The following is a 25560-nucleotide window of genomic DNA, read 5'->3' as shown; positions in this document are numbered from 1 at the left end:
AATTGAGGGGGCCGTTCCGGACCGCCGCCGTTCTGGACCACCGCTGGATCCCCAGGTTATTTAAAGCATTTGGGGGGGGTTCGGGAGGGTGGGGGATTTAATTTAAAGGGTCGGGGTGGGTTTTAGGGGGTTTTAGTGTGTCGGCTCACGATTTTAACGATTTTCACGATAGTTTACACACCCAAACGGCAACAATACGATTCCCTCCCCCTCCCAGCCGAAATCGATCGTTAAGACGATCGAGGACACGATTCACATCTCTAATAACTTACAATGAACAGGGAGAATACAATTTATATACAAAGAACTTGGAGGAGCAATGTGTAAAGTCGCTGGTAGCTGGGGTGTGTGTCAGCAGTCCGGGGGTGTGTCCGTGTGCGTGTCTGGGGTCAGAGAGCGGTCTGAGGCGGGTCTGGGGGCGTGGCGACAGTTCAGGAGCGGGCCGGGAGGGCGGTCCCAAGTCCCCCGGCACTGTGGCCTGTGCCGGGGGATGGCGAGGCGGCACGCGCAAGTCACGCCTGCCTCAAGCAGACCTTAAGCATAAGAACATAAGAAAATGCCATACTGGGTCAGACCAAGGGTCCATCAAGCCCAGCATCCTGTTTCCAACAGTGGCCAATCTAGGCCATAAGAACCTGGCAAGTACCCAAAAACTAAGTCTATTCCATGTAACCATTGCCTACGCTTAAGTACACGTCATGGTGGGAACCTCGGGGGCGTCCCCACCACATAACATCAATACCTCCAGGAATTTTAAGCCTCCTCTACGCTACTTACATTGAGTTAGCAAGGACTTCAGTTTAGTTACTCTGACCTCTCTAAGCCGCTCACTTAGACGCCTTACTACCCTCCAGGGAATCTCGCTCCTGACGAAGATCTAGGCACTCGCCCCTCGGGGGTCTCTCGCTTCCAACAACCCTTCGGGGTTTCTTCCAACCAGACAGCCGCTCCTCGGGGGTCTCTATTTATTGCAGGATCTCTGAACTATCTGGTACTCGCTCCTCCAGGGCCTATCAGTCCAGTCTATCCTGCACCATGGACCTTCGGTCCCACCATCTCCATTGCCAGGAAGACGCCCGCCCTGCGCTCCTGTGAGTACCTCTGCGATCCAGTTCTTCCAACTCCACCGACCAGGCTCAGCTTTCCTGCACTGCGGGCTCCTTTCTACCTTGAACATCTGGGTGAGACTTCTACATCTGAGACTGAATGTATTGGCACCTTGCTGGACTTCAGTGCCTTTCCTTCCTGCCTCATGCCATCTAGTCACCTAGTAGCGTACTTTTATATTTTATTATTTTTACGCATAATTATAGACTAATATAAGAGATCTGCAGTATAAAGTACAATTCTTGTATGGTTTTCCTATTAATATATAAAAGGACAAGATCCAGATCACTCAGCAAATACCTTATATTATAATATATTATATTATATTATATTGGCACTTTGTTAGTAAGATTTTAACCAAATATAATTTACGTGCCTCTCTGTAGACCGTTGTGATGGTGCATTACTACACGACGGTATAGAAAAGATTTTAAATAAATAAATCTTTCTACAGCAGTACAATAAGGCTTCCACCTACAAGTGTCTGCTCTCTGAGTTTAGCTTATCGCTGTGGTTCCCCACTGCGACTAAGGGTCCACTCGATGCCACAAATACAACAATATTATTGCTACAAAAACTTACTTTGGCAGCAGTATTTTGTATTTGTGTTTCATTTTCTTAGGATTACCATATTTACGAAACTCAAAAACTGGGACAAGAGGAATGAGCTCATTCTTCTGCTCTTCAAATTGCTGCCTGTTATCAGGCGGGAGATCTGGCTTCTGCCGCTGACTCTGGAGATGCTGCAAGAGCTTGCAGGAGGGAAGGAATTGCACTCAGTGCGCAACGGTGACACCTACTGGCACACGACTGCCACTGCAACAGTCGGGTTAGGAGGGTTAACATAATCCCAAAGAGCCTGGTACCATAGCTCCAGTAGGGCCTGGTTCCAATGAGCTGGAAGAAACTGTTGGACCCAAAACAGTAACTGCTTTTAAGGAAAATGGAAATCTGTTCATTTCATCCAGATTGGAAAGAATTCATGATTTCAGTCTGGAAATTTTTTTTTTGTTTATGTAATATAAATTTGATTCATCTTTCATTACCTTTTATTGGGACTGGGCATCCACAGTGCTCTTCAGAGTCATCAGATTTAACCTGCATTTGGGAAGTTTCCTCCAGGCAGAGCAAGTTGCAGCCAGGCCAGTCTCAGAGCATTAGTCCATTTTAACACAACCAGATTCGCGGCAAGAAATCGCTTCCTGAACCCCGCTGGACTCCCAGGAACTTTTGGCCAGCTTGGGGGGGCCTCCTGACCCCCACAAGACTTGCCAAAAGTCCAGCGGGGGTCCGGAACGACCTCCTGCGTCGAATCGTTTTTGTCTATGGCCGCCGCCATTTTGCGGCGGCCATTTTGCAAAATGGCGCCGGCTGAAGACAACAGGATTCAATTGGGGGGGCCGTTCCGGACCGCCGCCGTTCTGGACCACCGCTGGATCCCCAGGTTATTTAAAGCATTTGGGGGGGGGTTGGGGGGGGTGGGGGATTTAATTTAAAGGGTCGGGGTGGGTTTTAGGGGGTTTTAGTGTGTCGGCTCACGATTTTAACGATTTTCACGATAGTTTACACACCCAAACGGCAACAATACGATTCCCTCCCCCTCCCAGCCGAAATCGATCGTTAAGACGATCGAGGACACGATTCACATCTCTAATAACTTACAATGAACAGGGAGAATACAATTTATATACAAAGAACTTGGAGGAGCAATGTGTAAAGTCGCTGGTAGCCCCCAGCGGGTCCAGTGAGCCAGAGCCCTGGCCACCGACCAAATAAGGAATCTTAGCCGGGGGAGGGCCCGGAATGGGATCCCCCTGTGCCTCCAAGCTGGCCAAAAAAGACCTGTGTAGAAGAAACACGAACTCTGTGGAAAAAACATGGTAAGGCTTGTCAGGTACCTGTGGGGGAGGGGCCCCTTGAGAATCAAAATTTGTAACAGGGGGCCCATGGGGCTTAAGACAGGTGGAGAGTGTAGTAAATCGGGCTCCCCTCCCCCCTGAGGCTCTGAAACTGCTTCGAGGGTCCAGGCACAAAATGGCCACTGTTCCCGCAATTTTCTGAGGGAAACCCGGCCCGGACGCATGCTTAGGGTCCCGACCCCAGGTCGTCGACTTAGAAGCATTCCCGTAGGGTCCTTCCTCTCCAGGTAAGCAGACAGAGCAGAGCCCTTTGCGGGAGAGCCGTGAAGCAGGCTCTCGACAGGCGAGGCAGAGAAGTGACCTCAGCATCGGGCGGTAAGAAATCAGCTGAGCTGAAAAAAAAATAGTGAAGCGCAGGAGCCGGCAAAACAGCTGTACAAGATACTTCGAAGGGCTGGCATGTCAGGAATAAAGGGAAGCTGGGCTGAAGTTATTGGGGGTATGCTTGTTTGAATAGCCATGTCTTGAGGTTAGCTCGGAATATGGATGGACATGTTTCCAGTCATAGGTTAGTAGGTAGGGAATTCCAGTGAGTAGGTCGAGCTATGGAAATAGCTCGTTCCCTTGTGGATGTGAGGTGTGCATGTTTTAGGGTGGGTACATGAAGAGTCCCATTCTTGGAGGCTCTGGTGAGTCGCTTAGAGCGTTTTGGTTGAAATGGTTCTTCCAACCAATTGGAGTTGTGGATGTGTATGGCTTTGTGGATTATGGTGAGGGTTTTGTAGAGAATGCGGGAGGGGATAGGAGTAATATGGTCATATTTGTGGGCATTGGATATAGTTCATGCTATTGCATTCTGCAGTAGCTGAAGAGGTTTAAGAGAGGTGGAGGGAAGGCCTAGAAAGAGTGAATTGCAGTAGTCAAGTTTTGACGTGAGGGTGGCATGTATGACAGTGCGGAAGTCACTGGTATGCAGAACGGGTTTTAGTTTTTTCATGACATTGAGCTTGTAGTAGCCTTCCTTGAGGATTTTGTTGATATGATTTTTTAGGTTCAGTTGCTGGTCAAGTTGCACACCAAGGTTTCGTGCGCAGGGCTGCATAAAGTAGGAGTTAAAGGCGAGATCATTTGCAAGGTTGGGATTAGGGAGAATATTTTGAGAGATGAGGAGCAGTTCATTTTTAGAAGAGTTAAGGGCGAGGTGTAGATTGGATAGTAGGGTGTTTATTATTTATTTATTTAACTTTTTTACTTTTTTTTTTTAATGGAGGAAAGGCAATTCTTCCAGAATTCAATTTCATTAGTGAGAGAGTTGCGAACAGGAGTAATGATTTGAACATCGTCTGCGTAAAGGTAGAACTCGAGACCAAGGTCTGTAAGGAGATGACAGAGGGGGGATGAGGTAGATATTGAAAAGGGTGGATGAGAGGGAGGAGCCTTGGGGAACTCCTTGGGGGAGGGCATGGTGGGAGGATTCGGCATTGCCAATTTTAACAGAGTATTGTCTGTTAGAGAGATAGGAGGTGAACCAACTGAGTGCAGTGCCAGAGAGGCCTATGTCAGTGAGATGGGAGATGAGTTGGGTGTGGCTTACAGTATCGAATGCAGCAGAGATGTCTAAGAGGGCAAGGATGAAGCAATGACCTTGATCCATTCCTCTGATGAGGTGATCAGAGAGGGAGAGTAGCAGGGTTTCTGTGTTAAGGTGCTTACGGAAGCCGAATTGAGAGGAGTGGAGTAAATTATTTTCTTTAAGGTAGTTTGTTTGCTGGGAGTTGTCCACCTTCTCCATGATTTTTTAGATGAATGGGAGGTTAGAAATGGGCCGATAATTAGATGGGTCTTGTGGGTCTAGGGAGGGTTTTTTAAGAAGGGGTTTGATCACGGCATGTTTGGGGGTTGAGAACAATGCCTGAAAAGAGGGAGCTGTTTAGGATAGTGGCTAAGGGTTTGGCTATGGTGTCCGGTTTCGAAAGTAGGGCTTTTGTGGGAATGGTGTTTGAAGGTTGGGAGGCAGGTTTCATCTTTTTGGGAATGGAAGTGATTTCAATCGATGAGGTGAGCTCAAGGGAGTTTAGGGTGGCATATGTAGAAAGGGGGTCTTTTGGGGGTATAAGGGGGTTCGGGAGGGAATCTGAGGAGGATATTAGATATTTTGCTATGGAAGTAATGAGCTAGTTGTTCACTTTTGTTCTTTGCTTCATTATCAGGGATGGGGGGGTCAGACTTGGTGAGTTTAGAGACGTATGAGAAGAGGGCTTTCGGATTGTAGATATAGTCATGTATTCTTGCAGAGAAGAAGTCAAGTTTGGCATTTAGTGTGGAGGATCTGTAAATATGAAGTGCAGATTTGAAGGTGGAAGCTTTCTGAAGGGAAGGGTCTTTCCGCCAGGCTCTCTCTTTGGGGTAGATTTTAAAAGCCCTGCGCGCCGGCGCGTCTATTTTGCATAGGCTGCCGGCACGCACAAAGCCCCAGGGCTTCGTAAAAGGGGCAGGAGGGGCATGTCTGGGGGTGTGTCAGCAGTCCGGGGGTGTGTCCGTGTGCGTGTCTGGGGTCAGAGAGCGGTCTGAGGCGGGTCTGGGGGCGTGGCGACAGTTCAGGAGCGGGCCGGGAGGGCGGTCCCAAGTCCCCCGGCACTGTGGCCTGTGCCGGGGGATGGCGAGGCGGCACGCGCAAGTCACGCCTGCCTCAAGCAGACCTTAAGCATAAGAACATAAGAAAATGCCATACTGGGTCAGACCAAGGGTCCATCAAGCCCAGCATCCTGTTTCCAACAGTGGCCAATCTAGGCCATAAGAACCTGGCAAGTACCCAAAAACTAAGTCTATTCCATGTAACCATTGCCTACGCTTAAGTACACGTCATGGTGGGAACCTCGGGGGCGTCCCCACCACATAACATCAATACCTCCAGGAATTTTAAGCCTCCTCTACGCTACTTACATTGAGTTAGCAAGGACTTCAGTTTAGTTACTCTGACCTCTCTAAGCCGCTCACTTAGACGCCTTACTACCCTCCAGGGAATCTCGCTCCTGACGAAGATCTAGGCACTCGCCCCTCGGGGGTCTCTCGCTTCCAACAACCCTTCGGGGTTTCTTCCAACCAGACAGCCGCTCCTCGGGGGTCTCTATTTATTGCAGGATCTCTGAACTATCTGGTACTCGCTCCTCCAGGGCCTATCAGTCCAGTCTATCCTGCACCATGGACCTTCGGTCCCACCATCTCCATTGCCAGGAAGACGCCCGCCCTGCGCTCCTGTGAGTACCTCTGCGATCCAGTTCTCCAACTCCACCGACCAGGCTCAGCTTTCCTGCACTGCGGGCTCCTTTCTACCTTGAACATCTGGGTGAGACTTCTACATCTGAGACTGAATGTATTGGCACCTTGCTGGACTTCAGTGCCTTTCCTTCCTGCCTCATGCCATCTAGTCACCTAGTAGCGTACTTTTATATTTTATTATTTTTACGCATAATTATAGACTAATATAAGAGATCTGCAGTATAAAGTACAATTCTTGTATGGTTTTCCTATTAATATATAAAAGGACAAGATCCAGATCACTCAGCAAATACCTTATATTATAATATATTATATTATATTATATTGGCACTTTGTTAGTAAGATTTTAACCAAATATAAATTTACGTGCCTCTCTGTAGACCGTTGTGATGGTGCATTACTACACGACGGTATAGAAAAGATTTTAAATAAATAAATCTTTCTACAGCAGTACAATAAGGCTTCCACCTACAAGTGTCTGCTCTCTGAGTTTAGCTTATCGCTGTGGTTCCCCACTGCGACTAAGGGTCCACTCGATGCCACAAATACAACAATATTATTGCTACAAAAACTTACTTTGGCAGCAGTATTTTGTATTTGTGTTTCATTTTCTTAGGATTACCATATTTACGAAACTCAAAAACTGGGACAAGAGGAATGAGCTCATTCTTCTGCTCTTCAAATTGCTGCCTGTTATCAGGCGGGAGATCTGGCTTCTGCCGCTGACTCTGGAGATGCTGCAAGAGCTTGCAGGAGGGAAGGAATTGCACTCAGTGCGCAACGGTGACACCTACTGGCACACGACTGCCACTGCAACAGTCGGGTTAGGAGGGTTAACATAATCCCAAAGAGCCTGGTACCATAGCTCCAGTAGGGCCTGGTTCCAATGAGCTGGAAGAAACTGTTGGACCCAAAACAGTAACTGCTTTTAAGGAAAATGGAAATCTGTTCATTTCATCCAGATTGGAAAGAATTCATGATTTCAGTCTGGAAATTTTTTTTTTGTTTATGTAATATAAATTTGATTCATCTTTCATTACCTTTTATTGGGACTGGGCATCCACAGTGCTCTTCAGAGTCATCAGATTTAACCTGCATTTGGGAAGTTTCCTCCAGGCAGAGCAAGTTGCAGCCAGGCCAGTCTCAGAGCATTAGTCCATTTTAACACAACCAGATTCGCGGCAAGAAATCGCTTCCTGAACCCCGCTGGACTCCCAGGAACTTTTGGCCAGCTTGGGGGGGCCTCCTGACCCCCACAAGACTTGCCAAAAGTCCAGCGGGGGTCCGGAACGACCTCCTGCGTCGAATCGTTTTTGTCTATGGCCGCCGCCATTTTGCGGCGGCCATTTTGCAAAATGGCGCCGGCTGAAGACAACAGGATTCAATTGAGGGGGCCGTTCCGGACCGCCGCCGTTCTGGACCACCGCTGGATCCCCAGGTTATTTAAAGCATTTGGGGGGGGTTCGGGAGGGTGGGGGATTTAATTTAAAGGGTCGGGGTGGGTTTTAGGGGGTTTTAGTGTGTCGGCTCACGATTTTAACGATTTTCACGATAGTTTACACACCCAAACGGCAACAATACGATTCCCTCCCCCTCCCAGCCGAAATCGATCGTTAAGACGATCGAGGACACGATTCACATCTCTAATAACTTACAATGAACAGGGAGAATACAATTTATATACAAAGAACTTGGAGGAGCAATGTGTAAAGTCGCTGGTAGCCCCCAGCGGGTCCAGTGAGCCAGAGCCCTGGCCACCGACCAAATAAGGAATCTTAGCCGGGGGAGGGCCCGGAATGGGATCCCCCTGTGCCTCCAAGCTGGCCAAAAAAGACCTGTGTAGAAGAAACACGAACTCTGTGGAAAAAACATGGTAAGGCTTGTCAGGTACCTGTGGGGGAGGGGCCCCTTGAGAATCAAAATTTGTAACAGGGGGCCCATGGGGCTTAAGACAGGTGGAGAGTGTAGTAAATCGGGCTCCCCTCCCCCCTGAGGCTCTGAAACTGCTTCGAGGTCCAGGCACAAAATGGCCACTGTTCCCGCAATTTTCTGAGGGAAACCCGGCCCGGACGCATGCTTAGGGTCCCGACCCCAGGTCGTCGACTTAGAAGCATTCCCGTAGGGTCCTTCCTCTCCAGGTAAGCAGACAGAGCAGAGCCCTTTGCGGGAGAGCCGTGAAGCAGGCTCTCGACAGGCGAGGCAGAGAAGTGACCTCAGCATCGGGCGGTAAGAAATCAGCTGAGCTGAAAAAAAAATAGTGAAGCGCAGGAGCCGGCAAAACAGCTGTACAAGATACTTCGAAGGGCTGGCATGTCAGGAATAAAGGGAAGCTGGGCTGAAGTTATTGGGGGTATGCTTGTTTGAATAGCCATGTCTTGAGGTTAGCTCGGAATATGGATGGACATGTTTCCAGTCATAGGTTAGTAGGTAGGGAATTCCAGTGAGTAGGTCGAGCTATGGAAATAGCTCGTTCCCTTGTGGATGTGAGGTGTGCATGTTTTAGGGTGGGTACATGAAGAGTCCCATTCTTGGAGGCTCTGGTGAGTCGCTTAGAGCGTTTTGGTTGAAATGGTTCTTCCAACCAATTGGAGTTGTGGATGTGTATGGCTTTGTGGATTATGGTGAGGGTTTTGTAGAGAATGCGGGAGGGGATAGGAGTAATATGGTCATATTTGTGGGCATTGGATATAGTTCATGCTATTGCATTCTGCAGTAGCTGAAGAGGTTTAAGAGAGGTGGAGGGAAGGCCTAGAAAGAGTGAATTGCAGTAGTCAAGTTTTGACGTGAGGGTGGCATGTATGACAGTGCGGAAGTCACTGGTATGCAGAACGGGTTTTAGTTTTTTCATGACATTGAGCTTGTAGTAGCCTTCCTTGAGGATTTTGTTGATATGATTTTTTAGGTTCAGTTGCTGGTCAAGTTGCACACCAAGGTTTCGTGCGCAGGGCTGCATAAAGTAGGAGTTAAAGGCGAGATCATTTGCAAGGTTGGGATTAGGGAGAATATTTTGAGAGATGAGGAGCAGTTCATTTTTAGAAGAGTTAAGGGCGAGGTGTAGATTGGATAGTAGGGTGTTTATTATTTATTTATTTAACTTTTTTACTTTTTTTTTTTAATGGAGGAAAGGCAATTCTTCCAGAATTCAATTTCATTAGTGAGAGAGTTGCGAACAGGAGTAATGATTTGAACATCGTCTGCGTAAAGGTAGAACTCGAGACCAAGGTCTGTAAGGAGATGACAGAGGGGGATGAGGTAGATATTGAAAAGGGTGGATGAGAGGGAGGAGCCTTGGGGAACTCCTTGGGGGAGGGCATGGTGGGAGGATTCGGCATTGCCAATTTTAACAGAGTATTGTCTGTTAGAGAGATAGGAGGTGAACCAACTGAGTGCAGTGCCAGAGAGGCCTATGTCAGTGAGATGGGAGATGAGTTGGGTGTGGCTTACAGTATCGAATGCAGCAGAGATGTCTAAGAGGGCAAGGATGAAGCAATGACCTTGATCCATTCCTCTGATGAGGTGATCAGAGAGGGAGAGTAGCAGGGTTTCTGTGTTAAGGTGCTTACGGAAGCCGAATTGAGAGGAGTGGAGTAAATTATTTTCTTTAAGGTAGTTTGTTTGCTGGGAGTTGTCCACCTTCTCCATGATTTTTTAGATGAATGGGAGGTTAGAAATGGGCCGATAATTAGATGGGTCTTGTGGGTCTAGGGAGGGTTTTTTAAGAAGGGGTTTGATCACGGCATGTTTGGGGGTTGAGAACAATGCCTGAAAAGAGGGAGCTGTTTAGGATAGTGGCTAAGGGTTTGGCTATGGTGTCCGGTTTCGAAAGTAGGGCTTTTGTGGGAATGGTGTTTGAAGGTTGGGAGGCAGGTTTCATCTTTTTGGGAATGGAAGTGATTTCAATCGATGAGGTGAGCTCAAGGGAGTTTAGGGTGGCATATGTAGAAAGGGGGTCTTTTGGGGGTATAAGGGGGTTCGGGAGGGAATCTGAGGAGGATATTAGATATTTTGCTATGGAAGTAATGAGCTAGTTGTTCACTTTTGTTCTTTGCTTCATTATCAGGGATGGGGGGGTCAGACTTGGTGAGTTTAGAGACGTATGAGAAGAGGGCTTTCGGATTGTAGATATAGTCATGTATTCTTGCAGAGAAGAAGTCAAGTTTGGCATTTAGTGTGGAGGATCTGTAAATATGAAGTGCAGATTTGAAGGTGGAAGCTTTCTGAAGGGAAGGGTCTTTCCGCCAGGCTCTCTCTTTGGGGTAGATTTTAAAAGCCCTGCGCGCCGGCGCGTCTATTTTGCATAGGCTGCCGGCACGCACAAAGCCCCAGGGCTTCGTAAAAGGGGCAGGAGGGGCATGTCTGGGGGTGTGTCAGCAGTCCGGGGGTGTGTCCGTGTGCGTGTCTGGGGTCAGAGAGCGGTCTGAGGCGGGTCTGGGGGCGTGGCGACAGTTCAGGAGCGGGCCGGGAGGGCGGTCCCAAGTCCCCCGGCACTGTGGCCTGTGCCGGGGGATGGCGAGGCGGCACGCGCAAGTCACGCCTGCCTCAAGCAGACCTTAAGCATAAGAACATAAGAAAATGCCATACTGGGTCAGACCAAGGGTCCATCAAGCCCAGCATCCTGTTTCCAACAGTGGCCAATCTAGGCCATAAGAACCTGGCAAGTACCCAAAAACTAAGTCTATTCCATGTAACCATTGCCTACGCTTAAGTACACGTCATGGTGGGAACCTCGGGGGCGTCCCCACCACATAACATCAATACCTCCAGGAATTTTAAGCCTCCTCTACGCTACTTACATTGAGTTAGCAAGGACTTCAGTTTAGTTACTCTGACCTCTCTAAGCCGCTCACTTAGACGCCTTACTACCCTCCAGGGAATCTCGCTCCTGACGAAGATCTAGGCACTCGCCCCTCGGGGGTCTCTCGCTTCCAACAACCCTTCGGGGTTTCTTCCAACCAGACAGCCGCTCCTCGGGGGTCTCTATTTATTGCAGGATCTCTGAACTATCTGGTACTCGCTCCTCCAGGGCCTATCAGTCCAGTCTATCCTGCACCATGGACCTTCGGTCCCACCATCTCCATTGCCAGGAAGACGCCCGCCCTGCGCTCCTGTGAGTACCTCTGCGATCCAGTTCTCCAACTCCACCGACCAGGCTCAGCTTTCCTGCACTGCGGGCTCCTTTCTACCTTGAACATCTGGGTGAGACTTCTACATCTGAGACTGAATGTATTGGCACCTTGCTGGACTTCAGTGCCTTTCCTTCCTGCCTCATGCCATCTAGTCACCTAGTAGCGTACTTTTATATTTTATTATTTTTACGCATAATTATAGACTAATATAAGAGATCTGCAGTATAAAGTACAATTCTTGTATGGTTTTCCTATTAATATATAAAAGGACAAGATCCAGATCACTCAGCAAATACCTTATATTATAATATATTATATTATATTATATTGGCACTTTGTTAGTAAGATTTTAACCAAATATAAATTTACGTGCCTCTCTGTAGACCGTTGTGATGGTGCATTACTACACGACGGTATAGAAAAGATTTTAAATAAATAAATCTTTCTACAGCAGTACAATAAGGCTTCCACCTACAAGTGTCTGCTCTCTGAGTTTAGCTTATCGCTGTGGTTCCCCACTGCGACTAAGGGTCCACTCGATGCCACAAATACAACAATATTATTGCTACAAAAACTTACTTTGGCAGCAGTATTTTGTATTTGTGTTTCATTTTCTTAGGATTACCATATTTACGAAACTCAAAAACTGGGACAAGAGGAATGAGCTCATTCTTCTGCTCTTCAAATTGCTGCCTGTTATCAGGCGGGAGATCTGGCTTCTGCCGCTGACTCTGGAGATGCTGCAAGAGCTTGCAGGAGGGAAGGAATTGCACTCAGTGCGCAACGGTGACACCTACTGGCACACGACTGCCACTGCAACAGTCGGGTTAGGAGGGTTAACATAATCCCAAAGAGCCTGGTACCATAGCTCCAGTAGGGCCTGGTTCCAATGAGCTGGAAGAAACTGTTGGACCCAAAACAGTAACTGCTTTTAAGGAAAATGGAAATCTGTTCATTTCATCCAGATTGGAAAGAATTCATGATTTCAGTCTGGAAATTTTTTTTTTGTTTATGTAATATAAATTTGATTCATCTTTCATTACCTTTTATTGGGACTGGGCATCCACAGTGCTCTTCAGAGTCATCAGATTTAACCTGCATTTGGGAAGTTTCCTCCAGGCAGAGCAAGTTGCAGCCAGGCCAGTCTCAGAGCATTAGTCCATTTTAACACAACCAGATTCGCGGCAAGAAATCGCTTCCTGAACCCCGCTGGACTCCCAGGAACTTTTGGCCAGCTTGGGGGGGCCTCCTGACCCCCACAAGACTTGCCAAAAGTCCAGCGGGGGTCCGGAACGACCTCCTGCGTCGAATCGTTTTTGTCTATGGCCGCCGCCATTTTGCGGCGGCCATTTTGCAAAATGGCGCCGGCTGAAGACAACAGGATTCAATTGAGGGGGCCGTTCCGGACCGCCGCCGTTCTGGACCACCGCTGGATCCCCAGGTTATTTAAAGCATTTGGGGGGGGTTCGGGAGGGTGGGGGATTTAATTTAAAGGGTCGGGGTGGGTTTTAGGGGGTTTTAGTGTGTCGGCTCACGATTTTAACGATTTTCACGATAGTTTACACACCCAAACGGCAACAATACGATTCCCTCCCCCTCCCAGCCGAAATCGATCGTTAAGACGATCGAGGACACGATTCACATCTCTAATAACTTACAATGAACAGGGAGAATACAATTTATATACAAAGAACTTGGAGGAGCAATGTGTAAAGTCGCTGGTAGCTGGGGTGTGTCAGCAGTCCGGGGGTGTGTCCGTGTGCGTGTCTGGGGTCAGAGAGCGGTCTGAGGCGGGTCTGGGGGCGTGGCGACAGTTCAGGAGCGGGCCGGGAGGGCGGTCCCAAGTCCCCCGGCACTGTGGCCTGTGCCGGGGGATGGCGAGGCGGCACGCGCAAGTCACGCCTGCCTCAAGCAGACCTTAAGCATAAGAACATAAGAAAATGCCATACTGGGTCAGACCAAGGGTCCATCAAGCCCAGCATCCTGTTTCCAACAGTGGCCAATCTAGGCCATAAGAACCTGGCAAGTACCCAAAAACTAAGTCTATTCCATGTAACCATTGCCTACGCTTAAGTACACGTCATGGTGGGAACCTCGGGGGCGTCCCCACCACATAACATCAATACCTCCAGGAATTTTAAGCCTCCTCTACGCTACTTACATTGAGTTAGCAAGGACTTCAGTTTAGTTACTCTGACCTCTCTAAGCCGCTCACTTAGACGCCTTACTACCCTCCAGGGAATCTCGCTCCTGACGAAGATCTAGGCACTCGCCCCTCGGGGGTCTCTCGCTTCCAACAACCCTTCGGGGTTTCTTCCAACCAGACAGCCGCTCCTCGGGGGTCTCTATTTATTGCAGGATCTCTGAACTATCTGGTACTCGCTCCTCCAGGGCCTATCAGTCCAGTCTATCCTGCACCATGGACCTTCGGTCCCACCATCTCCATTGCCAGGAAGACGCCCGCCCTGCGCTCCTGTGAGTACCTCTGCGATCCAGTTCTCCAACTCCACCGACCAGGCTCAGCTTTCCTGCACTGCGGGCTCCTTTCTACCTTGAACATCTGGGTGAGACTTCTACATCTGAGACTGAATGTATTGGCACCTTGCTGGACTTCAGTGCCTTTCCTTCCTGCCTCATGCCATCTAGTCACCTAGTAGCGTACTTTTATATTTTATTATTTTTACGCATAATTATAGACTAATATAAGAGATCTGCAGTATAAAGTACAATTCTTGTATGGTTTTCCTATTAATATATAAAAGGACAAGATCCAGATCACTCAGCAAATACCTTATATTATAATATATTATATTATATTATATTGGCACTTTGTTAGTAAGATTTTAACCAAATATAAATTTACGTGCCTCTCTGTAGACCGTTGTGATGGTGCATTACTACACGACGGTATAGAAAAGATTTTAAATAAATAAATCTTTCTACAGCAGTACAATAAGGCTTCCACCTACAAGTGTCTGCTCTCTGAGTTTAGCTTATCGCTGTGGTTCCCCACTGCGACTAAGGGTCCACTCGATGCCACAAATACAACAATATTATTGCTACAAAAACTTACTTTGGCAGCAGTATTTTGTATTTGTGTTTCATTTTCTTAGGATTACCATATTTACGAAACTCAAAAACTGGGACAAGAGGAATGAGCTCATTCTTCTGCTCTTCAAATTGCTGCCTGTTATCAGGCGGGAGATCTGGCTTCTGCCGCTGACTCTGGAGATGCTGCAAGAGCTTGCAGGAGGGAAGGAATTGCACTCAGTGCGCAACGGTGACACCTACTGGCACACGACTGCCACTGCAACAGTCGGGTTAGGAGGGTTAACATAATCCCAAAGAGCCTGGTACCATAGCTCCAGTAGGGCCTGGTTCCAATGAGCTGGAAGAAACTGTTGGACCCAAAACAGTAACTGCTTTTAAGGAAAATGGAAATCTGTTCATTTCATCCAGATTGGAAAGAATTCATGATTTCAGTCTGGAAATTTTTTTTTTGTTTATGTAATATAAATTTGATTCATCTTTCATTACCTTTTATTGGGACTGGGCATCCACAGTGCTCTTCAGAGTCATCAGATTTAACCTGCATTTGGGAAGTTTCCTCCAGGCAGAGCAAGTTGCAGCCAGGCCAGTCTCAGAGCATTAGTCCATTTTAACACAACCAGATTCGCGGCAAGAAATCGCTTCCTGAACCCCGCTGGACTCCCAGGAACTTTTGGCCAGCTTGGGGGGGCCTCCTGACCCCCACAAGACTTGCCAAAAGTCCAGCGGGGGTCCGGAACGACCTCCTGCGTCGAATCGTTTTTGTCTATGGCCGCCGCCATTTTGCGGCGGCCATTTTGCAAAATGGCGCCGGCTGAAGACAACAGGATTCAATTGAGGGGGCCGTTCCGGACCGCCGCCGTTCTGGACCACCGCTGGATCCCCAGGTTATTTAAAGCATTTGGGGGGGGTTCGGGAGGGTGGGGGATTTAATTTAAAGGGTCGGGGTGGGTTTTAGGGGGTTTTAGTGTGTCGGCTCACGATTTTAACGATTTTCACGATAGTTTACACACCCAAACGGCAACAATACGATTCCCTCCCCCTCCCAGCCGAAATCGATCGTTAAGACGATCGAGGACACGATTCACATCTCTAATAACTTACAATGAACAGGGAGAATACAATTTATATACAAAGAACTTGGAGGAGCAATGTGTAAAGTCGCTGGTAGCCCCCAGCAGGTCCAGTGAGCCAGAGCCCTGGCCACCGACCAAATAAGGAATCTTAGCCGGGGGAGGGCCCGGAATGGGATCCCCCTGTGCCTCCAAGCTGGCCAAAAAAGACCTGTGTAGAAGAAACACGAACTCTGTGGAAAAAACATGGTAAGGCTTGTCAGGTACCTGTGGGGGAGGGGCCCCTTGAGAATCAAAATTTGTAACAGGGGGCCCATGGGGCTTAAGACAGGTGGAGAGTGTAGTAAATCGGGCTCCCCTCCCCCCTGAGGCTCTGAAACTGCTTCGAGGTCCAGGCACAAAATGGCCACTGTTCCCGCAATTTTCTGAGGGAAACCCGGCCCGGACGCATGCTTAGGGTCCCGACCCCAGGTCGTCGACTTAGAAGCATTCCCGTAGGGTCCTTCCTCTCCAGGTAAGCAGACAGAGCAGAGCCCTTTGCGGGAGAGCCGTGAAGCAGGCTCTCGACAGGCGAGGCAGAGAAGTGACCTCAGCATCGGGCGGTAAGAAATCAGCTGAGCTGAAAAAAAAATAGTGAAGCGCAGGAGCCGGCAAAACAGCTGTACAAGATACTTCGAAGGGCTGGCATGTCAGGAATAAAGGGAAGCTGGGCTGAAGTTATTGGGGGTATGCTTGTTTGAATAGCCATGTCTTGAGGTTAGCTCGGAATATGGATGGACATGTTTCCAGTCATAGGTTAGTAGGTAGGGAATTCCAGTGAGTAGGTCGAGCTATGGAAATAGCTCGTTCCCTTGTGGATGTGAGGTGTGCATGTTTTAGGGTGGGTACATGAAGAGTCCCATTCTTGGAGGCTCTGGTGAGTCGCTTAGAGCGTTTTGGTTGAAATGGTTCTTCCAACCAATTGGAGTTGTGGATGTGTATGGCTTTGTGGATTATGGTGAGGGTTTTGTAGAGAATGCGGGAGGGGATAGGAGTAATATGGTCATATTTGTGGGCATTGGATATAGTTCATGCTATTGCATTCTGCAGTAGCTGAAGAGGTTTAAGAGAGGTGGAGGGAAGGCCTAGAAAGAGTGAATTGCAGTAGTCAAGTTTTGACGTGAGGGTGGCATGTATGACAGTGCGGAAGTCACTGGTATGCAGAACGGGTTTTAGTTTTTTCATGACATTGAGCTTGTAGTAGCCTTCCTTGAGGATTTTGTTGATATGATTTTTTAGGTTCAGTTGCTGGTCAAGTTGCACACCAAGGTTTCGTGCGCAGGGCTGCATAAAGTAGGAGTTAAAGGCGAGATCATTTGCAAGGTTGGGATTAGGGAGAATATTTTGAGAGATGAGGAGCAGTTCATTTTTAGAAGAGTTAAGGGCGAGGTGTAGATTGGATAGTAGGGTGTTTATTATTTATTTATTTAACTTTTTTACTTTTTTTTTTTAATGGAGGAAAGGCAATTCTTCCAGAATTCAATTTCATTAGTGAGAGAGTTGCGAACAGGAGTAATGATTTGAACATCGTCTGCGTAAAGGTAGAACTCGAGACCAAGGTCTGTAAGGAGATGACAGAGGGGGATGAGGTAGATATTGAAAAGGGTGGATGAGAGGGAGGAGCCTTGGGGAACTCCTTGGGGGAGGGCATGGTGGGAGGATTCGGCATTGCCAATTTTAACAGAGTATTGTCTGTTAGAGAGATAGGAGGTGAACCAACTGAGTGCAGTGCCAGAGAGGCCTATGTCAGTGAGATGGGAGATGAGTTGGGTGTGGCTTACAGTATCGAATGCAGCAGAGATGTCTAAGAGGGCAAGGATGAAGCAATGACCTTGATCCATTCCTCTGATGAGGTCATCAGAGAGGGAGAGTAGCAGGGTTTCTGTGTTAAGGTGCTTACGGAAGCCGAATTGAGAGGAGTGGAGTAAATTATTTTCTTTAAGGTAGTTTGTTTGCTGGGAGTTGTCCACCTTCTCCATGATTTTTTAGATGAATGGGAGGTTAGAAATGGGCCGATAATTAGATGGGTCTTGTGGGTCTAGGGAGGGTTTTTTAAGAAGGGGTTTGATCACGGCATGTTTGGGGGTTGAGAACAATGCCTGAAAAGAGGGAGCTGTTTAGGATAGTGGCTAAGGGTTTGGCTATGGTGTCCGGTTTCGAAAGTAGGGCTTTTGTGGGAATGGTGTTTGAAGGTTGGGAGGCAGGTTTCATCTTTTTGGGAATGGAAGTGATTTCAATCGATGAGGTGAGCTCAAGGGAGTTTAGGGTGGCATATGTAGAAAGGGGGTCTTTTGGGGGTATAAGGGGGTTCGGGAGGGAATCTGAGGAGGATATTAGATATTTTGCTATGGAAGTAATGAGCTAGTTGTTCACTTTTGTTCTTTGCTTCATTATCAGGGATGGGGGGGTCAGACTTGGTGAGTTTAGAGACGTATGAGAAGAGGGCTTTCGGATTGTAGATATAGTCATGTATTCTTGCAGAGAAGAAGTCAAGTTTGGCATTTAGTGTGGAGGATCTGTAAATATGAAGTGCAGATTTGAAGGTGGAAGCTTTCTGAAGGGAAGGGTCTTTCCGCCAGGCTCTCTCTTTGGGGTAGATTTTAAAAGCCCTGCGCGCCGGCGCGTCTATTTTGCATAGGCTGCCGGCACGCACAAAGCCCCAGGGCTTCGTAAAAGGGGCAGGAGGGGCATGTCTGGGGGTGTGTCAGCAGTCCGGGGGTGTGTCCGTGTGCGTGTCTGGGGTCAGAGAGCGGTCTGAGGCGGGTCTGGGGGCGTGGCGACAGTTCAGGAGCGGGCCGGGAGGGCGGTCCCAAGTCCCCCGGCACTGTGGCCTGTGCCGGGGGATGGCGAGGCGGCACGCGCAAGTCACGCCTGCCTCAAGCAGACCTTAAGCATAAGAACATAAGAAAATGCCATACTGGGTCAGACCAAGGGTCCATCAAGCCCAGCATCCTGTTTCCAACAGTGGCCAATCTAGGCCATAAGAACCTGGCAAGTACCCAAAAACTAAGTCTATTCCATGTAACCATTGCCTACGCTTAAGTACACGTCATGGTGGGAACCTCGGGGGCGTCCCCACCACATAACATCAATACCTCCAGGAATTTTAAGCCTCCTCTACGCTACTTACATTGAGTTAGCAAGGACTTCAGTTTAGTTACTCTGACCTCTCTAAGCCGCTCACTTAGACGCCTTACTACCCTCCAGGGAATCTCGCTCCTGACGAAGATCTAGGCACTCGCCCCTCGGGGGTCTCTCGCTTCCAACAACCCTTCGGGGTTTCTTCCAACCAGACAGCCGCTCCTCGGGGGTCTCTATTTATTGCAGGATCTCTGAACTATCTGGTACTCGCTCCTCCAGGGCCTATCAGTCCAGTCTATCCTGCACCATGGACCTTCGGTCCCACCATCTCCATTGCCAGGAAGACGCCCGCCCTGCGCTCCTGTGAGTACCTCTGCGATCCAGTTCTCCAACTCCACCGACCAGGCTCAGCTTTCCTGCACTGCGGGCTCCTTTCTACCTTGAACATCTGGGTGAGACTTCTACATCTGAGACTGAATGTATTGGCACCTTGCTGGACTTCAGTGCCTTTCCTTCCTGCCTCATGCCATCTAGTCACCTAGTAGCGTACTTTTATATTTTATTATTTTTACGCATAATTATAGACTAATATAAGAGATCTGCAGTATAAAGTACAATTCTTGTATGGTTTTCCTATTAATATATAAAAGGACAAGATCCAGATCACTCAGCAAATACCTTATATTATAATATATTATATTATATTATATTGGCACTTTGTTAGTAAGATTTTAACCAAATATAAATTTACGTGCCTCTCTGTAGACCGTTGTGATGGTGCATTACTACACGACGGTATAGAAAAGATTTTAAATAAATAAATCTTTCTACAGCAGTACAATAAGGCTTCCACCTACAAGTGTCTGCTCTCTGAGTTTAGCTTATCGCTGTGGTTCCCCACTGCGACTAAGGGTCCACTCGATGCCACAAATACAACAATATTATTGCTACAAAAACTTACTTTGGCAGCAGTATTTTGTATTTGTGTTTCATTTTCTTAGGATTACCATATTTACGAAACTCAAAAACTGGGACAAGAGGAATGAGCTCATTCTTCTGCTCTTCAAATTGCTGCCTGTTATCAGGCGGGAGATCTGGCTTCTGCCGCTGACTCTGGAGATGCTGCAAGAGCTTGCAGGAGGGAAGGAATTGCACTCAGTGCGCAACGGTGACACCTACTGGCACACGACTGCCACTGCAACAGTCGGGTTAGGAGGGTTAACATAATCCCAAAGAGCCTGGTACCATAGCTCCAGTAGGGCCTGGTTCCAATGAGCTGGAAGAAACTGTTGGACCCAAAACAGTAACTGCTTTTAAGGAAAATGGAAATCTGTTCATTTCATCCAGATTGGAAAGAATTCATGATTTCAGTCTGGAAATTTTTTTTTTGTTTATGTAATATAAATTTGATTCATCTTTCATTACCTTTTATTGGGACTGGGCATCCACAGTGCTCTTCAGAGTCATCAGATTTAACCTGCATTTGGGAAGTTTCCTCCAGGCAGAGCAAGTTGCAGCCAGGCCAGTCTCAGAGCATTAGTCCATTTTAACACAACCAGATTGCTTGGAAAATTGTCCTCCCCATGTGTTTCTTAAAGATGGGAGGATTTTTAGATCCCGAAAAGTACATCTCGGGGGGGGGGGGGGGATGCTGGGACAAATTTTGCCTTTTAGACTGCAAACCTGAAATTCTTTTTTATTTACCCCTCTCCCCCACAAAAATTAAGATAAATACATTTCCAATCAAATTAAGGATGTAATTATTTTGAACATAGCCATATTTGTATTGGAGAACAATCTGATAGTTGTGATTCAGAAGCTTACATGGCTGTTGCGCGGCATGCAAGACGGTCACATTGCAATACTCACCACACACTAGCGCCAGGCAGACCCACAGCGTGAAGAGTAACGGCCGCCCCATTCCTGAAACTGCAGGAGAGAGTCCTATTAAACAGTGACATGGACGTCTCTACATTGCTAAAAAATGTGATCTTCGGGATTAGCGCAGTGACTCCGTGGCAGCACCGCATGTTGCCCTGCAGGAGACTGGATTTCCAATGGAGGACTGGCAAGGGCCGTGTCTTCTTCTTGAAGGGAGCTCACGCTCCGGGTGTCAGAGGACACTGCAGCTATGCCTCTGTCTCTGATATTGCTGGGCTATGTGGAAAGGGGAGGAGAACTGAAACAGGTTCGTGGCACCATAGATCAGCTGGGGCAGGTTCTGGGTCAGTTGGAAATCCAAAGAAGCAGGAATCCACAGGACACAAAAAATAAGTGCCCTGAATTCCACTGGTGCCGCATGTCCAGAACTACAGATATGCAGACTCTGAGTCACATATATACACACTCTGTTTTATTAAACTGCAAGCACTTTCAGCACCAAGACAGGATTTGTGGCTTTATTTGCACCTTTTTTTTTTTTTTGCCTAATCCTTAAAATTAATTCTATGGAATTATTCAAAGAAGCTTTGCCTCATTCTGTGTCAAAATAAAAAGAAATTGGCACAGGTCCTATATTCAGTGAAATAGAAACATGATACCATCTGGATGGGCTCACAGTACCGCAGATACTAGGGCTCATCTGACTGTCTGGTGGATGGGCAGACAGATGTGTGTATACGTGTCTAGGTACACACATACACATTACTGCAGATACAAGGGCTCATCTGTGACTGTCTGGTGGATGGGCAGTCAGATGTGTGTATCTGTGTCTGACTGGGCTCACAGTACCGCAGATACTAGGGCTCATCTGACTGTCTGGTGGATGGGCAGACAGATGTGTGTATACGTGTCTGGCTGGGCTCACTGTACCGCAGATACAAAGGCTCATCTGACTGGTGGATGGGCAGACAGATGTGTGTATATGTGTCTGGCTGGGCTCACAGTACCGCAGATACAAGGGCTCATCTGACTGGTGGATGGGCAGACAGATGTGTGTATACGTGTCTGGCTGGGCTCACAGTACCGCAGATACAAGGGCTCATCTGACTGGTGGATGGGCAGACAGATGTGTGTATACGTGTCTGGGTACCCACATACACATTACCGCAGATACTAGGGCTCATCTGTCTGGTGGATGGGCAGACAGATGTGTGTATACGTGTCTGGCTGGGCTCACAGTACCGCAGATACAAGGGCTCATCTATGACTGATGGATGGGCAGACAGATGTGTGTATGCGTGTCTGGGTACCCACATACACATTACTGCAGATACAAGGGCTCATCTGACTTAGTTTTGGGGTACTTGCCAGGTTCCTGTGGCCTGGATTGGCCACTGTTGGAAACAGGATGCTGGGCTTGATGGACCCTTGGTCTGACCCAGTATGGCATTTTCTTATGTTCTTATGTTCTTATGTGGATGGGCAGACAGATGTGTGTATACGTGTCTGGCTGGGCTCACAGTACTGCAGATACTAGGGCTCATCTGACTGTCTGATGGATGGGCAGACAGATGTGTCTATTCGTGTCTAGGTACACACATATACATTACCGCAGGTACAAGGGCTCATGTGCGATTATCTGACGGATGGGCAGTCAGATGTGTGTAATATGTATCTGTGTCTGGGCACACACATACACAGCACCGCAGGTACAAGGGCTCATCTGTGACTGTCTGATGGGCAGACAGATGTGTGAATACGTGTTTTGCTGGGTTCACAGCACCACAGATACAAGGGCTCATCTGTGACTGATGGATGAGCAGACAGATGTGTGTATGTATCTGGGTACCCACATACACATTACTGCAGGTACAAGGGCTCATCTGTGACTGTCTGATGGGCAGACAGATGTGTGAATACGTGTTTTGCTGGGTTCACAGCACCGCAGATACAAGGGCTCATCTGTGACTGATGGATGAGCAGACAGATGTGTGTATGTATCTGGGTACCCACATACACATTACTGCAGGTACAAGGGCTCATCTGTGACTGTCTGATGGGCAGACAGATGTGTGTATGTATCTGGGTACCCACATACACATTACTGCAGATACAAGGGCTCATCTGTGACTGATGGATGAGCAGACAGATGTGTGTATGTATCTGGGTACCCACATACACATTACTGCAGGTACAAGGGCTCATCTGTGACTGTCTGATGGATGAGCAGACAGATGTGTGTATGTGTGTCATGCTCGGCGACTGCAGCAGCAAGCTGGCAATGTTCTGTAAGCGCTCTCTTAAAACATTAACTAGTTTCCATTACTATTTACTGTTACAAATATTATAACTAGTTCCAGTAGCTAAATGTTTACTAATGGAAAAGTATTAGGTGACAGATAACGTTTAGATGGTATTTGTGTCTTTTACGGTATTCGTTTCCAGATGACTTTATTCTGGTTGCAAATTTCTAATTAATAAATCTGCCCCAGAGGCTTTTCCGGAGACTAATGAAAGAAGGCTGATTTGAATTGTTAAAAATAAAGTGGAAATGCTGTTAGGGAAGAAAAGTTGTCTCCCATCTCCCTGAGGGTTTCTAGTTTTGAAAGACTAAATCATAGGAAATGTGTCTTTATATAAAAAGTCACAGAAATGATGAGGGATAAACGTAATAACTGGGTCCCTCACACCAGTGACTTGCTTTCTCACATTTAGAAGGAATAAAATTCTGTGCTTTCTGACAAAGCAAACGAAATGGTCGGGTTATCAAGATTTCAGGGAATCTTTTCAATTGTTGTATTGCTGTTAGCAAAGTAGGTAACAAAAAGATAAATAGAAGTGAAAAGTGTATTGAAAGCAGATCCTTCCAGGGAAATAGACTTTACTGCCTTCCGCAGAATGGAAAGGTGGAACCATTGAGACCATGTCAGGGTCTGGGAGGCTGAGGAGTGCGCAGCAGGGAGCACAGCTGGTTTACATTTGGGGGGTCAGGAAGGAATGTCATTTTATTGCTACAGCCCAGAGGGACTCCTCAGGTTGGACTCTGTGAAGCAGAGATTGACTTTCAGCCTAAATCTGCTCCCCTTGCTCCTGTCCAGCAACCGAGGAGTCAGAAAGATTCATTCTTATTCTGCTCCAAGCACAACATTCTCTTTAGTTTAATTTGACAGTTTCTGATCTTCTGTATCTCTTTTTGAAAATGTATTGTTTCCTAACAAATTTTAAGCTCAAAAGCATCGTGTGCACTCGCAAAGGGCTTGCAAGGAAATAAAAGCTCAGCAATCTCTATCTTCCCAACATTTGCAGAGCCTCTCTCTCTCTGTTCCCGGCCTAAGCCAGAGATGGCTGAAATAATGGCAGCAGAGACTTGTTACCAGGACAGAGAGTGTGACACCCCCCCCCCCCCCCCCGACTCTAAATCATAATGAGAAGCTCACATCATTGGTGAGGTTTCAACAAGGCCAGAGATTCCTCAGATCCCCTCTCCCTCAAGCAATACCTGGAAATCTTTGGACTGATTTACACCTTTCTTAAGACTTAGAGCCGGGGACCACCCTGAGGGTGTGCAAGTCCTCTGCATGTCAGTGGTAGGACTGCCGTCTGTTTCTAAATGAAAGGTACAGAGCAAGTGGGAACTTACCTTCTCCGGGTTTCAGGGCAGACCGACCTCTCTCTCTCTCGCTCTCTGGCTCTCACAATTTATACCTGCCACTTCCCGGTCATACAGCAAATGGGATCAGGAGCTGTAAGCCTTGCCCCTATCAAACTTCTTCCAGTGATTTATCAGCTAAATAACTCTTATTTAAATAAATGCACACAGAAGCATTTTATATCCTGAATTGTCTTTGCCATTCAGGATACTGTGGGTTTTACCTCAGTAACATTAGGCAATCCTACAATGGATGAAACTGCAGGGTAAAAACAGGGTCAGGCAGTGGGAAAAGTGACAATTGCCCCTCTGCTTCTTCTTACTTTGTGGTAGAGGTAACAGTGCAGGTAGCTATTTTTGTAGACCCCTACAAAAATGAGTCTGACCCATAGCCATTTTTCAGTTACTGATAAGCCCTGGCTGAGTCCTGTTTCCAGTTAGAGCAGGGCAGGTCAGTAAGGGGGGAGGACACCATTCAGATGCAGAGGGGCTGGAATGGAGGCTCCCAGGGGGAGTCTGTGGGAGGTCCCCTAGAGGTTTTGTGAAGTTAGGAGGAAGTGAGGAGTTTAGCTTTAGCCTTTGTTGTTTTTCAGGCCCAGTCAGGGGAGTCAGGCTAACCCAGCCTGTGGAAGCAGACCAGGGGCAGGAGGGGTCCCTTCCAGGCTACTCGATAGCTGCTTGGGATGGCCCTCTGGGTTTTACATTTTCTTGGTAGGACCCGGTGCACCACCTGGACGCAGGGATTGGGGAACCCTGTTTATGGGACTGCCCAGGTTAGAGAGGACCTGCCCCTCTACACCTCAGCGAGGATGGAGCAGGTGGTGACCCAGTGCCAGGGCCCTCCAGTTTTTTTTTTTTATTGCTTTTCAAGTGAAGAGACTTTGCCTTTGGGATTCGGGAGGAAGTGTTTAGGCTGCTATTCCATCCAGATTCCTCCCTTAAGGGATCCAAGCACCAAGAGAGTCTAAGAGAAATATGAACTGTGAGAAATAAACCAAGAACACTCAGGACTCGTTCAGAGAGAGGATTTGCAACTCTTTATGCAAGGACAGGTTTTGCCTATTTTAGCCAGAGTTGGAGGGAAATCCCTGCCACACAACAAAAGTGGGTACCTTTTCTACACGGGGCTCCCATGCCTCCTGGAAAGTGGGGACACCCTGGGACCCTGCGAGGGTTACGTCTGCACAGATTGTAAAGTGGGGCTGAGAGCTGAATACCCAGTAGTGTAGCTCAAGTATTTGGCACCCGGAGGGGACACTTTCTTTGGCACACCCCAGTGATCTCTGGTTCCCCTCCCCTTCACACAGGCTCCGGTGACAAACGGGGTCTCTTCATTTTCCTTGAGGCCGTACGGGGGGGCTGGTGCAGCTCTGCTTCCTGCACTTGCAGTAGGGAGGGGGGCAGCGTTGTTGCTGCCT

General features: G+C 47.8%; 1 protein-coding gene across 1 annotated transcript in view; it reads right to left on the bottom strand.

Annotated features, from left to right (window-relative positions):
• Nucleotides 1–24165, bottom strand: part of LOC115075937 (IgGFc-binding protein-like) — a 400171-nt gene extending 376006 nt beyond the window's left edge. The window contains exons 1-2 of the mRNA XM_029576916.1: nt 24134–24165; nt 20482–20541 (exon numbers count right to left, since the gene is read on the bottom strand). Of these exons, the coding sequence (XP_029432776.1) occupies nt 20482–20533 (52 nt within the window). The 5' untranslated portion in view covers nt 20534–20541; nt 24134–24165. The remainder of the gene's footprint in view (nt 1–20481; nt 20542–24133) is intronic.
• Nucleotides 24166–25560: the final 1395 nt, after the last annotated feature.

Source organism: Rhinatrema bivittatum, chromosome 14 (assembly GCF_901001135.1).
Source record: "Rhinatrema bivittatum chromosome 14, aRhiBiv1.1, whole genome shotgun sequence".
Lineage (NCBI taxonomy): Eukaryota > Metazoa > Chordata > Amphibia > Gymnophiona > Rhinatrematidae > Rhinatrema > Rhinatrema bivittatum.
Note: the sequence above shows the minus strand (reverse complement) of the source record. Positions and strands in the feature narration are given on the sequence as shown.